The sequence below is a fragment of the Oryctolagus cuniculus genome, chromosome 1 (genome assembly GCF_051225735.1).
Source record: "Oryctolagus cuniculus isolate XC-2025 breed Fujian yellow rabbit chromosome 1, ASM5122573v1, whole genome shotgun sequence".
Taxonomy (NCBI): domain Eukaryota; kingdom Metazoa; phylum Chordata; class Mammalia; order Lagomorpha; family Leporidae; genus Oryctolagus; species Oryctolagus cuniculus.
The window spans coordinates 238,102,583-238,118,394 of NC_142867.1; the positions used below are offsets into that span (position 1 = coordinate 238,102,583).

The 15,812-nt window shown below is 50.0% G+C and overlaps 1 protein-coding gene across 15 annotated transcripts in view; it reads left to right on the forward strand.

Moving 5' to 3' along the window:
• The window catches only part of EHMT1 (euchromatic histone lysine methyltransferase 1), a 186,711-nt gene that overhangs the window by 55,353 nt on the left and 115,546 nt on the right, over positions 1–15,812 (forward strand). For 9 of the 15 annotated variants that reach the window (XM_051838869.3, XM_051838872.3, XM_051838871.3 and 6 more), the window contains one exon: positions 10,877–10,943. In XM_051838869.3, the coding sequence (XP_051694829.1) occupies positions 10,877–10,943 (67 nt within the window). The remainder of the gene's footprint in view (positions 1–10,876; positions 10,944–15,812) is intronic. The other 6 variants (XM_051838870.3, XM_070059748.2, XM_070059757.2 and 3 more) reach the window with 1 other exon arrangement.

Here is a 15,812-nt window from a genome sequence, read left to right on the forward strand (position 1 = left end):
TTCCTGTGTTCTCTTGTTCCTGTAGTTTAGGATCCTTTAAAAATATTGTCTTTTCTAAAAATATAAATGAAATGCCGTTGACTAAAAATGCATAGGAAATTGCTGATTCTATTGAGGTAGAGAATAGGCAGAACTAATGAGAAGGTTGCTTGGTCCCTGGAAGAATCTCGAATCAGAAAACACCAGCAGATAGTGCTCAAGGTGCCAAAGCTACCTTCTGTTGGGATTACAGACTTTTTCTGTGTACAATTGGATATTTTATTATTTATTTGAAAGGCAGAATAACAGAGGGAGAAGGGGAGGGAGGGAAGACGGGATGGGAGAGAGGGAGAGAGAAATTTCCACCAACTGGTTCACTCCCTAAATGGCTGCAGAAGTCAGGGCTGGGTCAGGCTGAAATTAGGAACCAGGAACTCAGTCTGGGTCCTCTATATGAGTGGCAGGGACCTAAGTACTTCGGCTATCCCTGGCCGCCTCCCAGGCACATTAGCAGGGAGATGTATTAGAAACAGAATAACTCAGACTTAAACCTGAGTGCCATATTGGATGCTGGCAAGTCAAGTGGTGACTTAACCTGCTGTGCCACAAAAGTTAAGAAAATTGTGAGACTGCGTGTGTGTGTGTGTATAGTCAGATGGCCTCGTGGGTCGGGGCTGTGTGTCAGAGGGCAGTGAGTAGTACTAGATCAGGCCAGCTCTGGGTTCCTCACTGCTGAGGCTGCCGGAGGTGCCTGGCAGCACCAAGGAAGGAGCCTAGATGGGTGTAGGGGCTGACTTCTGAGCTGTCTATGAAGGATTGCACAGCTGCCCTGAAGGAGCTGTGTGCCATGCCCAGAGGAGCGCTCCCCACCTGGCCTGGGGACTTTGGACTGTGTACACTTTTGGGATCAGGGAAATAAGGTTTTCATAATGGCAGTAATAGGATTCTTATTTTTATTTATAATTTTGGGTACCACATTTTTTTTATTTGAAGGATTGGTACAAATTAAAGAACTGGAGTGAATGTGTTGGTTCTTCTCACAGACAAGGCAAAGCCAATCCCAGCAGACACTGCTGGGATCAGGAGTTCACGCCCTGGCCCAGGGGATTGAGCCTCAGGCTTGGCTCTCCCCATCACTGCCTCCCAGGGCTGGGCGACTCCCCTCTTGTCCTGGCTGGTTATGTGGCCTCCCATATTCTGGTGGCCTTCACCTGCTCAATCCAGAGAGTCTCGGTGAAGTCGCACAGTAGAGGCATTTCTGTCAGTGCCTGTGTGTGCGTTCGGGTTGACTGGTACAAGGCACACCCCAAGACAGGGCAGCCACTCTTCCAGGCCTCGTGGTCTGGTTTCTTGTTTTGAAGGAATGTTCTGTGGTTTGACACTCTGAGCGCGTTCCCTCTCCTCTTGAGACTGGTGAAGAAAGTATTTGGTGAAGTTCTTCACAGCTGCACAGTCGTGGTCATAAGATAAGGACAGGTAGACGAATTCAGTGGATCCGCTTGTTGGGGGGTGGGGGGCTGAGTCTTGCTGGCGTCTGGTGTGCTGCTGTCCGGGGAGGGGCTGAGGAGGGATGTTGGGGCTTGCAGTGTCTGGGGGTGCTATGAGCAGGTGAATGACAGGTGGCTCTGAGAGGCTGGATTTGGACCCAAGCACTGTTGAAGCAGGAGACTGCAGTGAGTCTCAGCAAAAGGCTGGGTCACGGGTGGATTTTTAAAAATGGGAAACCAGTGGAGGGGGTGGAAAGAGTTGAGCAGGAAATCTAGCTTCGGTGCATTCTCTCGGGCAGTCCAACGAGGGCCGGAGCTCTGGTGGGGATTGGATGTGGCAAAGGGAGCTACACTTGTTTCTGAACAGCTGAATTTGGGGGTGACTGACTCATGGCAGATTAAAGTGTTAATTCTGAACTTTTTCAGAACTTGGAGTAGTAATTCTAGCAGACAGCCATGGAGACCGTTGCACGGCTGTAACACCCTGCAGCCTCATCAGGGCCTCCAGGCTGCATTTTGTGTAGTTGCTGCCAGTCTAGTGAAGAGGACAGAGAGAGGGTTACCTGGGATTTGAAGCCGGCCTGGCCCAGTCTCCCACTGATGTGATCCTGTGCACAGCCACCCATCCCAGGATGCTGGCCTCAGGGCAGCAGGTGCCGGGCACAGGCAGAGCGGGCTTGCTGGCGGCTGTGTCTTCCTCCTGAGGTGAGGGGGGGGGGGGGGCCTGAAGCTGCTTCCTGTGATGCTGGCATCTCGTATGGAGTCCAGCTGTTCACTTCCAATCCAGCACACTGCTGATGTGCCTGGGAAAGCCGTCCCTGGCTGTGCGTGGCTGAGTCATGATGTCTTGAAACGGTGCCTGTGCCTTCTCAGTGTTGTCTGTAGTGGTTTCCACACCTAGCACATGTGTTCAGATGTCCCCCAGAGACCTCGGTGCACCATTTTTGTTATTGGTGTTAGAATCCTTACGTAGTGCACACTTGGCACTGGTTCTCTTTATCATTACTGTCTGCTTGCCTTTGCCTCTTCACGTCTTGGGCTTGCTGAAGAAACGGCCAGTGGTCATGTAACCGGCCCCGGCTCTGGACTTCTTTACTGGCTCTGTTTCCGGGATGTGTATTAGGAGGCATGACACGCCTTTCAGGTAGAACAGATGGCATCGAATGGAGCAGTTCTGCCCTCCCTCTTGCTGCTGCTGGAGGCTTTGGGGTTGAATGCAGAAGAAGGGCAAGAAGAGCGCCAGACTGTACAGTGCCCTGAAACTGTGTGTGCATCTGCAGTCCTTTCAAGGCAGCACGGAGGGGAGGAGTTTCTTCTGGCCTGTGAGCGTAGGGCCTCCCCTGGAAGAATTCAGACTCGGGGTGTGAGAACCAGAAGTCAGTGCCCCACACGTGCTGGTCTGTGTGTGTTACCTGGACTGTTGGCTTTCTGAGCAGTTTGGGCAGTGTGGTGTGAGCAAGGCGGCCTCAGGCATTGGAGGGGTTGCTTTAGTGACAGTCATTGGGTCCTCTCAGGTAAAGGTGAGTGGACAGAGACCCGCTCCTTGGGGGAGGGACGTACTTTGGGGATGGGGGTTGCTCCTCCCACCTTGGAAAACCACAGTAGACAGCTGCAAGGAGGGAGCGCCTTGGCTTTTCTGATGCTGGTGGGAAGATGTGCTCTCAAATTTGAAAACCCCTTGATGCAGTTTCTAGGGCTACTTCGGATATTAATCGTGTTTTCCAAATTTAGGAAATAACCGCTTTTTCTGACATGGGGAAAAACAAAAAGACAAAAGAGGGAGAAGAAACCTCTCAGCTGTTGAAAGGAGCCATTCTCTCTCTCTCTCTCTCCACCCCTTTGATAATTAGCTGGGAAATTGATGAGTAGAGATGGTTTAAAATTAGAGCAGCAGCCACAGCCCCACACCTCATGAGCCTGCCGTCTCTGTGGGACCGTGTGGCACTTAGAGTCTTTGTTGTTGTCACTGCAGTTCCCAAGGAGAAGCTGTGTCTGTCAGAGACCTCAGTCTTTTTTGAGCACATGAACACTTCAGAAAGTTTGTGGGATCTGGAACAGGTGATCTTGCTGGCGGTGGGCTAGTGTGTTGTCTGTCCTCCTCATGTTTCCTCCTGACTGTGAAATGGAGATGAGGAGATTGATGTAAAGGTGTTCACCAGTGCCTGGCTTCTTTGTTCCTGTGTCCTGGCAGCGTGCGGGGCAGAAGGTGATGTGCTGCAGGCCGAGTTGGGAGAGTGCTTGCACTGCCCTTTCCCTCCTTACCTGGCTTAGGTTCTCTCATTTGCTGCCATGGCCTTCAGTAAGGCTCTTCTCAGATTCTTTCTGAAATGGCTTTGGCTTTATTTAAATGTAAGGATGGAGTATAGCAATTAAGCAGTTAACTTTCTCCACACTCAGGCTTGGCCCTTGAGTTCTGTGTGAATACACGGAAGTGAAGCTGTCTGTGGGTGCCTTGTTCTAAGAGAAGTGAGGGGCTTACCTGTGAAATGGCAGGTGGCTGAGCCTGTGGCATCCCCAAGGCCTGTCTGAGTCCTGCACTTGTTGGAAAGCCAGAGTCAGCAGCACAGGACCCCGAGCAGACCATCAAGCTGCTCTGTGAAAACAGCAGCATTGGAGACGTAGGCCAGGTTGTTTCAGCGTGTGGCTTTCAGGGCTGATCTCAGGCTGCCGAGCATGCGCTCGGAGCCCCTCTGTCTGCCCTGTGAGATGGCCTGTCCTGGCCTGTGTGTGCCAGTGCCCCACACTGCTGCCATGCCCGCTGCCCTTGGGGCTGTCTGGTTGACCCAGGCACGTTGTAAAGATGTCTAGGGGCAGTTTTAAATTGCTGTTAACTTCAGGGGTTTTACTTTAGCCTCATATGGGGGCATTCTAAAAAGTTTGTGGGGGGGCCCGCATTGTGGGTGAAGCCACCAGGTCGGATGCCTGCGACCCATATCAGATACCAGGGGTCAAATTTCTGTACAGGTTTTCAGACCCACTGCTTGTTGCTGTGCACCTTGGGAGGTAGCAGGTGGTGGCTCAAATACCTGTGTTCCTACCACTCACTTGGGAGACCCTGATGGAGGTCCTAACTCCTGGCTTTGACCAGGCCCAGCCCTGGCTGCTGCAGACATTTGGGGAGTGAACCAGCAGATGGAAGACATCCTACCCTCACTGCCCCAGTCACTCTGCCTTTCAAATTAAAAGAAAGAACATCTGTAGAAGAAATAAGAGATAGAGGCCGGCACCGTGGCTCACTAGGTTAATCTTCCACCTGCGGCACCGGCATCCCATATGGGCTCCAGGTTCTAGTCCCGGTTACTCCTCTTCCAGTCCAGCTCTCTGCTGTGGCCTGGGAGGGCAGTGGAGGATGGCCCAGGTGCTTGGGCACCTCTACCTGCATGGGAGACCAGGAAGAAGTACCTGGCTCCTGGCTTCAGATTGGCGCAGCGCCGGCCAAAACGGCCATTTGAGGAGTGAACCATGGGAAGGAAGACCTTTCTCTGTGTCTCTCTATCTCACTGTCTGTAACTCTACCTGTCCTCCCCCCCCCCCCAAAAAAAAGAGATAAGTTTATTTTGGTGCAAAAATCAATTGAAATCCATGAAAAGTTTTTTTGTAATGCAAATTTCCATGAAGTTTTTGAACACTCCTTGCCTATAAGGGTGCTTTTGTTATTTAAAACTTTGCTGTGGAGGTTGGGTCTCCTGGATCCTCTAGTTACTTTGAGTGAGTTGGAAATGCTGTAGTGGGAACACACTCCTTTCCCAGGTTGTTTGCACAGTGAAGCTGCATTACAGTTTACTATGCAAGAAGAGCGAGCTTTCTGGGAAAACTTGTATTTTCTCCCACTGAAGTTCTCCTTCCAGACCTTTCTGTCCATGCAGCTCCTCTTCCGCAGTCTGATCTCTGAATGGCAGAACCTTTCTGCGAGAAGGGCGCACTGTTGTGACATGCCTGTGGCAGTTCCGTTCTTTGGCACCTCCCAGTGATGTGCAGATGTGTGGTGTGGACATAGAGCAGCTGGGAATTATCGTTACTCTTCTTGGCTTTGCAAAGGCACATTTGCTTTAGAAGCTCTAGACTTTGACTCGGAAAAGAAATGAAGTGACTGTATTGGAGGCAGCTGCTGTACATGCATCCTGTATGGCAGCTGACTGGGCACATTACAAAATGTTCTATCTTCAGTACACGTGAATGGTCAGACATGACAAGGACCATTTGGATATTTATAACATCATTTGTAGGCCATACAAAATGACCAGTTTTAAAATTGGCCTGTAATAGATTCAACAAATCTCAAGTTCTGCCTGTGGTTGCCTTGGCAGGGTCAGACCAAATGACTTAGTGGGCTTCATATAGCCTGTGGACTGTTCCCCACCCCGCTGCCGTGGGTGAGAATGCCTCTGGAGGCCCACTCTGGACCCCTGAGGCCATTTAACACCACGTGTCCCAGAAGGACGTCCCCAGAAGGGTGTGGAAAGCTGCCGAGCTTGCGTTCAGCAGTGTGGGGCAGCAGGGGAGGAACGGCCTGAGGGCCCAGATGCCAGGGGCACAGTTCCTTCCACCCTCTGGAGCACCCACCTCAGCCTCTGCAGGGCTAGGCAGGGACTGGTCCTCACGCAGGCTTGGAGCACCACACGCCGGCATCCTGTCGGATGTGAGCTGACAATTCAATTGGCTCTTTTCCATGTCTGTAAAATTTACATTTATAAATCATTTGCATGTTTTCATAGGCCTTTCTAGTTCTTACTTGTTTCTGAATTTTAGGAATCTTCTAAGGGGCAGTGTCTAAGTTTCTTTCCCCCTCCAGACTTAATTTAAAAAGGAAGGAAATCAGCAGTTTGATGGTTAAGTTGTAATAACTACCTGCTGTTCTACAGTTTAGAGGGAGGGACATAGCGGATAGAGTATTGGCACATTGAAAACCTGGAGGATTGCTACTAAAATACAGATTAAAATACAAGGGCACTTCAAAAAGTTTGTGGGAAAAGTCTATTTTGAAAAAAACTGTAGGGATCTCAAAATTCTTAGTGCCAAAGTAACCAACTTTAAAAAATGTATATTTTGAGAGGCAGAGAGACAGATCTCCCATTTGTTGGTTTCTTCCCCTAATGTCTTCGAAGGCCCGGGCTGGGTCAGGAGTGGGGCACTGGGTGCTGGTCTCCTGCTGGTATTAGCATATTAATTTCAGGGGCGGTGGGAAGGGGGGGCATGTTGGTGCTCTTAGATGGGAAGATTTCCTATGTGTTGACTCATATTACCCGTTTCACAAAGCCGTAATCAACAGTAACACCTGCCATGTCATCAGAAACATCTCCAAATATCAAGAAGCCATCAAGCTCACAGGTGCATATTTACTAAAATTCATATTTTGACAAAAGCTAGAATTTTAACGTTGACAGCAAATCCTATGGCTGCTGTCTTTGAGGGACAGGCCGATGTCCCAGTCTGAGTAACCATAGCCTTTGCCTTTCTGGTGAAGCTACTCAGCCAGCAGGCCATCTGCTCAGCTCAGCCCTGGTGCCTGGGTGGCTGCTGCGCACTCGCCCCCCCACAGGAACGGTTCAGGGTCTGATAGGCGGTGAGGTTGCATTGGTCTGCATCATGAAGACATTGTCTTTGCTGCCACCATCGCTCTGGCACTCTAGGTGCAAATGCCAGTGCTAGCAAAGAGCAAGTGGGGTTCTGTATATTATCTTGGAAGGAGTTTGATCTCCTGCAGCCCTGGGAGAATGTGGGCACCCAGACGCTTCTTTGTGAGGCTGAATTTGAAGGGTATAGGCTGAGACAATTGGGATGCAGCCATAATGGGCTGTGAGCAGGTGAGGCCTGAACAGACAGCTGAGGGTCAAAGAGGAGAGGGGGCCTGATCCTGGGTTGGCTGCAGGAGGTTGGGGTTCAGAGCAAATGCCCCAATGCCTCCTTCCTCGCCATACCCTTGCTGAGAGCAGGTGCAAGGTAAGAGTGTGGTGAAGCCTGGTGTTACCAGTCAGCTCAGAGGGTGAAGCAGGCCAGGGCTGGAGCAGCATCTTCAAGGATCTGACCCTGAGCAGCAGTGGTGAGTGGGCCTGCCTGGACTTAAGACCCATGGGAACTGAGTAGCTGTTGGCGAGTTCTGCCTGTGTCACCATGTCTTCTAGTTTTGCTGGACTCTGGGAACCCAGATTTTTCAATGTTGATTATTGATTAATGATGAGGATAGCATGTAGAGTAGCTATCTCCTGCCATCTGACAGGCTGTCATTCTAGGTGGTCTTAGTGACTATGTGGCTCAAGAAGCCCTCCTCATCTGCCCTCAGAACTGCTACATCCCACAGGGTTCCTTGTTCATAATCCTCACCTTGGCTCGGCCTGATGCTCCCCAGTTCTGTGCGTCTTGCTACTCAGCTGGTCAGGTGTTGGTCTGCAACCCCTGCCTCTCAGCCTGGCTCCCCACCTGCTGCCCTGGGTTACCTCGTCTCTCAACATCTCTGGAGGTGTGTTTACACTGCCACTGCTGGTGTAGTTCTGTGATGCGTGGTCTCAGAGTCCTCTTACGCACACGTGGTGCAGGTCTGCCCTCTCCATTGCAGCTTGGACCACTCCAGCCACTGAGCTTGTCGTTTCCATAGTGGCTGTGGGACACGGAGCCAATCAGGTCTCAGTTCTTTTCTGTGAGCGCCAAACTGTAGGAGCCAAGTGACTGTAATGCAGCTGTGGCAGGGTCAGTAAATGCAGGGAGAACCAAACCAAAGACAGGGTGACAGATGGACACGCAGCCCAGCCCACTTGCAGTTCTTCCCACCCTGCACTGGTGGTAGCAGAACCGTTACTTTATTAGAAATAATTTCAGACGTGCAGAGAAACTGCAGGATTGGTACAGTAACTGACATGCTTCTACGTGCACAGGCGCACACTCGTCCTAACCCTTCCTGGTTTGCTGTCACCCGTGGGAAGACTGTGGATGCTGGCCCATTTGCAGAGAGGTTAGGGGCCATATTCCTTCTTGATGAAATTCAGTCGTCCACAGAAAGCAATTGAATTTGGTTTCTGTCCCTTCTTTGCTCTCGGGCACAGTCACCTCCTGGCATGTCCTCTGGCTGCTGCTCCGGGTCCCCCGTGAGGAAATAGCTCAGCATGGCCTTTCCTGGACTGACTCTTGGGTAGTGAGCATCTGAGCTTTTCTGGCAGACTTCATCCAGCGTGGATCCCGTGAGGGGACAGTGGGACGCCGGAAGGGGCCCAGTGAGGCCCGGGCCTCCTGGTGGCATCCAGCAGGTGGGCTCCACGGAGCAGCAGAAGCAGCAAGCTGGGGGCTCAGGGGTGTCAGGATTGTTCCTCTTTCTTTTTCAACCAGAACAAGAGTCTGAGCAGATTCTGAAAGGCTCACAAATGCTTTCAGCCACAGAATCTCTGTCTCACGTTGTCTCTGTCACTGTTGTTGGTGTTTATAGGCCTTGGGAGATGTAGAAATGATTGCGACCTGATCTCTGCCTGCAGAGTGGAGCTTGATGGGTGAGGGGTTGGGCCTGTGTGTCCATGCTGGGTGCTCGGTAATGTGATGGACCTCTACCCCAGGAGTCCAGTAGAGAGGACTGACCTCTAAGAAGATTACTCCAGGTGTAGACATCAACGCTGGTCCCGTCAGCTACTGTCGAGGGGGCAAGTCAGGTAGTATCAGTCCCCCGAATGAGCCTATGTGTTCGTAGCTTCTTAAATCCAGTCCTGTCAGGCTTCTGAGAAGGTCTTGGGGGCCCCTGGGATTTGGAAACCCCCAGTGGGGCCACACACCAGCCTCCAGGGGAGGTAGCAGGGCACTGACAGCAGAGACCTTGCTTGTGTCCTTTTCTTGACCACGTGCTGGTGGTGTAAGGAAGCTGTCAGCTTCTGGTGGGAGCAAGGTGAGCACCATGGGGAGCCCTGAGGGTGTGGAGAGCTCCCGGCAGGACTGAGGAGGAGTGTGGAAGGGCTGGGAGGCTTGAGGTGACCCTGCTTGTGAAGTCAGCTTTGAGCTCAAGGTTCAGTGGGAATATTCTGAGAAAATACTCTGGTGTCCTTTTGGAGAGAACATTCTAGAAGTTATCATTCATGTTATAGGATTATGCCCCTAGATCGTAGAGCTTCAGGTGGGAGACCCAGAGTGGTCTGCACCCCTGCACCCCAGGCTCCCAGGTGCAGGCAAGATGGTGCAAACTGCTTGCCACCTCCTGGGAACCCGTGGGAGCCACCGCTGCGTGTGGAGAGACCTGGTAAAGAGCTGTGCGTTTGCTTTGTCTAGCCACACTAAACTTCTGGAAGGCAAAGATTTTTGTTAAGAAATAAAATTGCAAGAGATCTTTTATAATACCTGCCTCCACATAGTAGACATTCAAATTGTTATAAAGTTTCTTATTAAATTTGCTTGATGTATCTACTTCTGTAGCTATTTTAGTTAGTAGGTTGTTGGACATTGGAAATACTTAGATGGATTGCTTCAGGAGCATGGTGCATCTTGAAATAATTTATAGCATTACTGTAACAGATTTCTAATTATATAGATAACACATGAAACATTTTTATTGTGAATATTGTCCAGAGTAAAAATTTCCATGGACTTTTATCTGAATGCCAGTCCCCGCCCAGAGACAGAAGTCACTTTCTGCTTGAACAAAGTCTCAACTGTCTGGATATCTGAGAGTGAAAAAAATTTTTTTAAGGTTTATTTATTTATTCGAAAGGCAGAGTTACAGAAAGTCAGAGGTAGAGAGAGAGGTCTTCCATCCACTGTTTCACTCCCCAAATGGTCAAAGCTGAACTAATCCGAAGCCAGGTGCCAGGAACTTCTTCTGGGTCTCCCACATGGGTGCAGGGACCCAAGGACTCGGGCCATCTTTTGCTGTTTTCACAGGCACATTAGCAGGGAGCTTGATTGAATGTGGAGCAGCTAGGACTTGAACCAGCACCCGTGTGGGATGCTGGCACTGAAGGCTGGGGCTTTAACCTGCTGCACCACAGCACTGGCCTCTGAGAGTGAATTTTGTGACCACAATTTGCTCTGGTTTTTAAATTCATCCTTTTCCCTTTCCCTTCCTTCTCTTCCCTTCCCCCTCCCTTCCTTTCTGTAGAATGAAGAGCGACACAGAGATCTCCCATCTGTCTGTTGGTTCACTCCCCAAATGCTCAAAACAGCCAGGATTGGGCCAGGATGAAGCCAGGAGCTGGGAATTCCATCTGGGTCTCTTATGTGGGTGGCAGGGACCCAGACACTTGATGCATCACTTACTGCCTCTTAGGATTCACATTAGCAGGAAATGGAGCAGCTTGGGACTGGCGTGTGGGATGAGGACTTGACACCTGCTGCTGTAATTTGCTTTTGATCTCGTCTGTGCCACCTTCTGGGGGCGTCACGTCTGCATGTTGGACGGGCCGCCTCCTGAGAAATTCGGGTTGATGACTCTTGTTTCTTTTTAGCAGGCAGTTCCAGCTAAGGGGGAAGCTAAACAGGACTGCTGCATGAAAACCGAGCTGCTGAGAGAAGGTAAGAGCAGCCTTCCCTCGGGGGCGGGACAGAAGCCTCCACCCCAGCTGGAAGACCTGCCACTCTTCTGTCTTCTTGTCTATCCCAGGCTTCTGAGTTTAATTCCTTTACCTAGGGTTCCAGACAGACAGACACACACACACACACACACGCACACACACACACACACGCACACACATGCACTCTACTAGCGAAGGAAAAGATTTACCAAAGGATGTAGAGCGCCTCCCCTCCTCCCACGTATCCTTGTCTTTTAAAGCACACCAGGAAGTTAGGAGTGGCCAGCAGATGCTTCAGGCAGATTTCTTCCTGACAACGAAACTGACACTATTCGGCGTTCTCAGCTGACCCACAGACTGGATCAGCAGCATCTACACAATGGGACAACAGGACCCACGTACGATTCAGGCGACCATGTGGATGGTGCTAAAATGTGTTTTGCTAAGTGAAGGAAGCCAGACTGCAAAGGCCACATGCTGTTTGACTCCATTTATATGACATTCTACACAAGGTAAAACTAGAGGCTTAGAAAACACGGCAGGGTGTGTGTGCAGAGGCTGTGTACAGGGATTGTCCACAGGGTGTATATGCAGGGGTGTCCATAGGAGCTCTCTAGGGAGAGGTCCACAGAAGATCACCTAAAGAAAGTTTGGGGTGAGGGCCTATTTAGTTTGGGATGCTGCAGCCCCTGTGTGTATCTGGCTCTCAGCCAGCACTGAGCTGTCTGTGACTATGAGTGCCTCCTTTAAAAAAAAAAAATTTTTTTTTTTTTTTTTTGAGTCTGAGATGAGATAAGGAGAGAGTGAGTTCCCATCCTCTGGTTCACTCCTCAAATGCCCATCGTGGCCAATGCTGGGCCCTCCCGAAACTGGGATCAAAATTAGGTCTTTCATATGAGTGGCAAGAACCCAACTGTCGAGTCGTCTCCACTGTCTCCACGGTGTGTAGGGCCATGAAGCTGCAGTCAGGAGCCAGAAGAACTGGGTGTGAAGCCCAAGCACCCCGACATGGGTACAGGTCTCTTACCTGTTAGGCCTGGCTCCTGCATCCACCTGCTCTTTGTCCACTTCCTTCTGCTGCTACCTCTGCCCAGCCCTGGGCCTCTTGCCTTGGGTCCCCCCACTGTCCACTCACCTCACATCTGTTTGCAGGACATTTTGAGACCTGACTAGTGTTTCCTTCCTGTCACCCCAGCCCTCTCAGTTCTTGATGTGTTCTGATCTCTCAGTGCCTGTGTTCTGTGATTTCTCCCTCTCACCTCTCTGCCCACCATCCTCAGTCTTTGCCTTTTTTTTTTAAACTTTTTTAAATTTTAAGATTTATTTATTGGTTTGAAAGGCAGAGTTGCAGAGAGAGGGGGAGAGGAAGAGAGGCTGCAATGACGTGGGTCGGGTCAGGACTTTCACTCACGTCTCCCGTGTGGTTGGCAGGGACCCAAGCACTTGGGCCATCTTGCTCTGCTTTCCCAGCTGGGAAACGAACTTGTGTCCACATGGGATGCTGGCATGGCAGGTGGCAGCTTACTGCACCATGCCACAATGGTGGCCCCCCTTGTCTTTTTCTAGGAGTAGTCATTACATCTATGACACCAGGTGCCAGAGTGGGCACCACTTTGTCCTTTTATCCTTGGGCTCTGCCCTATGCCTACTGCTCCTGAGCCAAAGTGTGACCCTCTTTTTGAGCTCTGCTTTGATTTCCACCATCAGTCGCATTCTCTACAACACTTGGAATTTCTGCCATTTTGATGCAGCCCTCCTGGTGGGTGTGGTTCTCAGTCTGTTCTCTTCTGCATTTCCCTCACGGCTCTTGATGCTGAGTAGCCTCTCCTATGCTAGTTGCCAGTCTTCGTGTCTCTCTGGTACCAGTGTCTGCCCAGAGTGCAGGCCTCTAAGTTGGATTATTGGTGGCTGTTATTCAGTTGTCAGAGTTCTGTGTAGACCACATACTCAAGTCCCCTATGTGATTTTCAGTATGGCTGTTCTTTCTGCTTTTTGATGGTGGAACAGAAAAGTTTTCAATTTTGGTGAAGTTTGTATTTATCTAGTTTTTTTGGCCTTTGATTGCTTATGATTTTGTTACAACTGAGAAACTATTACATTGTAGAAGGTCATAAAGATTCATGCCAATTTTTCCTTTTTTATAGTTTTACTTCCTATGCAGTCTTTGATCTGTTTTGAGTTAGTTTTTATATATGGATCAAGGTAGGGATCCAGTGTCATTCTCTGGCAAGTTGATATCCAGTTGACCCAGCTTCCGCAATGGATTGTTCTTGTGGCCTTGTTGCACTCAGTGGGATATCAGTTCGTTTTTTAAAATTATTTACTTATTTATTTATTTGAAAGGCAGAGTTACAGAGAGTTGGAGGGTGGTGGTCTTCCATCTACTGGTTCACCCCCTAAATGGCTGCAATGGCCAGAGCTGGGCCAATACAAAGGCAGGAGCCAGGAGCTTCTTCTGGGTCTCCTGCATGGGTGCAAGGGCCCAAGGACTTGGGCCATCTTATACTGCTTTCCCAGGCCGTAGCAGGGAGCTGGATTGGAAGTGAAGCAGCCAGGACTTGAACTGGCACCCATATGGGATGCCGGCACTGCAGGCTGTGGCTTTACCTGCCATAACACAGCGCTGACCCAAAGAGTGTCAGTTCTGGGACTTTCCCTTCTATTCACTGATTATACCTTTTCTTACCCTAGCACTGCACTGTCACAGTTGCTCTTGTTTTTCTGCAAATTAGATGTTTTTATTTGGAAGAGTTACAGAGGGAGAGAAAGAGAAAGAGAGAGGTGTCTTCCTTCTACTAGTTTACTTTCCAAATGGCTACAGTGACTGGGGCTGGGCCAGGCAAAAGCTGGGAGCCAGGAGTTTCTCTTCTGTGTGGGTGGCAGAGGCCTAAGCCCTCGGACCATCTTCCACTGCTTTCCCAGGCACTAGCAAGGATATGAAGTGGAACAACCTGTACTTGAACTAATGTTCCTGTCAGTTGTTGGATGCCAGCCCCCAGCTAGAGTTTTGATGTGTGTCATGTTGTGTCATAGGTCAGTCATGGAGTGTTGCTGTCCTGATCAATCCATACACACTATGCTTTTTTTTTTTTTTAAAGATTGATATATTATTTATTTGAAAGGCAGAGATACAGAGAGAAGGAGAGCAAGCAATCTTCTGTCTGCTGGTTCACTCCCCAAACGGCCACAATGACTGGAGCTGGGCCAATCTGAAGCCGGGAGCCAAAACCTTATTCTGAATCTCCCACATGGGTGCAGAGACTTGGGCCATCTTCAGCTGTTTTCACAGGCAGGGAACTGGATCAGAAGTGGGGCAGCCAGAACTTGAACTGGTGCTCATATGGGATGCCGATGCCACAGGTGGGCGGCTTTACCCACTATACCACAGCACTGGCCCCCGTCAGTTACTTTTAGAATGTTTGGTAGGGGGCTGGCGCCATGGCTCACTAGGCTAATCCTCCGCTTTTCGGCGCCGGCACACTGGGTTCTAGTCCCGGTCGGGGCGCCGGATTCTGTCCCGGTTGCCCCTCTTCCAGGCCAGCTCTCTGCTGTGACCAGGGAGTGCAGTGGAGGATGGCCCAAGTACTTGGGCCCTGCACCCCATGGGAGACCAGGAGAAGTACCTGGCTCCTGCCATCGGATCAGTGTGGTGCGCTGGCCACAGCGCGCCGGCTGTGGCGGCCATTGTAGGGTGAACCAACGGCAAAGGAAGACCTATCTCTCTGTCTCTCTCTCACTGTCCACTCTGCCTGTCCAAAAAAAAAAAAAAAAAAAAAAGAATGTTTCGTAGGATAGCTTTTCTAGATGGCAAGGACTGTTTGTTTTTTTGGGGGGGTAAGAGATGGGATCTTTTCTTAAAGTTTTATTTAGGTTTTCTGTTTCTTTTCACATCCACTTTGGTTTTTTGTCTTCCTCAGTGTTTGCCTGTTTCATCTTGGTTATCTGACTTGTTTCTTTAGGGTTGGTGGTCATGTCCCAGGTCGGGTGGCTGTACCCCTTTCTGACCCACTCCCACCTCCACCTCTCAGGTCTCAGTGGCACTGTCTCTCCCTTCCAGCTTGTCCCAGTCCTTGTCTGCAGATCCTGCTTTTTCTGTTTTATTTACTTACCACTGTTCCACCTGCCTCAAAAGATTATGCTGTGATTCCTGCATTTTTTTGTTTGTTATGGATTTCCCCTTTGGAACCTGTTTTCGTGGGTGTTGGGAAGGAGCAGCAGTGCTCTGTGTGGAGGCTCTCTGCAGTTCCTAGGTGTGCCACCCGGCTGTCCATACGCTCTCAGTAGCTGCCAGGACCCCAGAGGCAGGTTGAGAGCTGGATGTTAGCTGTGTTCCCAGCCTGCCGTGCCACTGGTGCCTGCTGTTGTGGTTGCACAGAATGTGAAAACATTGCTGCTCTGATAAATGCTTGGAGAAGATTTCGTGAAGATAGGACACAGACGCGGTGCTGCTGAGTTTGTTGGGAAAGAGTCAGCTTTGGAAGATAGGAAAAATGAGTAAATTCTGGGGAAATGCTTTCTTCTCAAAAGCAAATTTAAGTGAGACTGCCATTGCTGTGTTGTGGTTGTACAAGAAAGATGAAACGCTGTCCTGCCATCAGCCCCCCTTGAGGGACCTGGCCCTTAGGCGCAGCCACGTGGTGAGGTTCTGAGTGTGAGTCTGTTGAAACACTGGTCGTGGACGTCCTGACACTTGCTGACTGGTGCTAACTGCATGTGAGGAGACATCTTGTCTTACAGTGCATTTCCTTCTCAGAACAGGTAATGACTTGATTTAAAACAATCCAGCTAAAGCATTGTGTTTCAGAATATAACATAAAATTAAAGATCCTGAATACTTTTCAGAGTCATGTGTCTTTATTACTTCACTGGA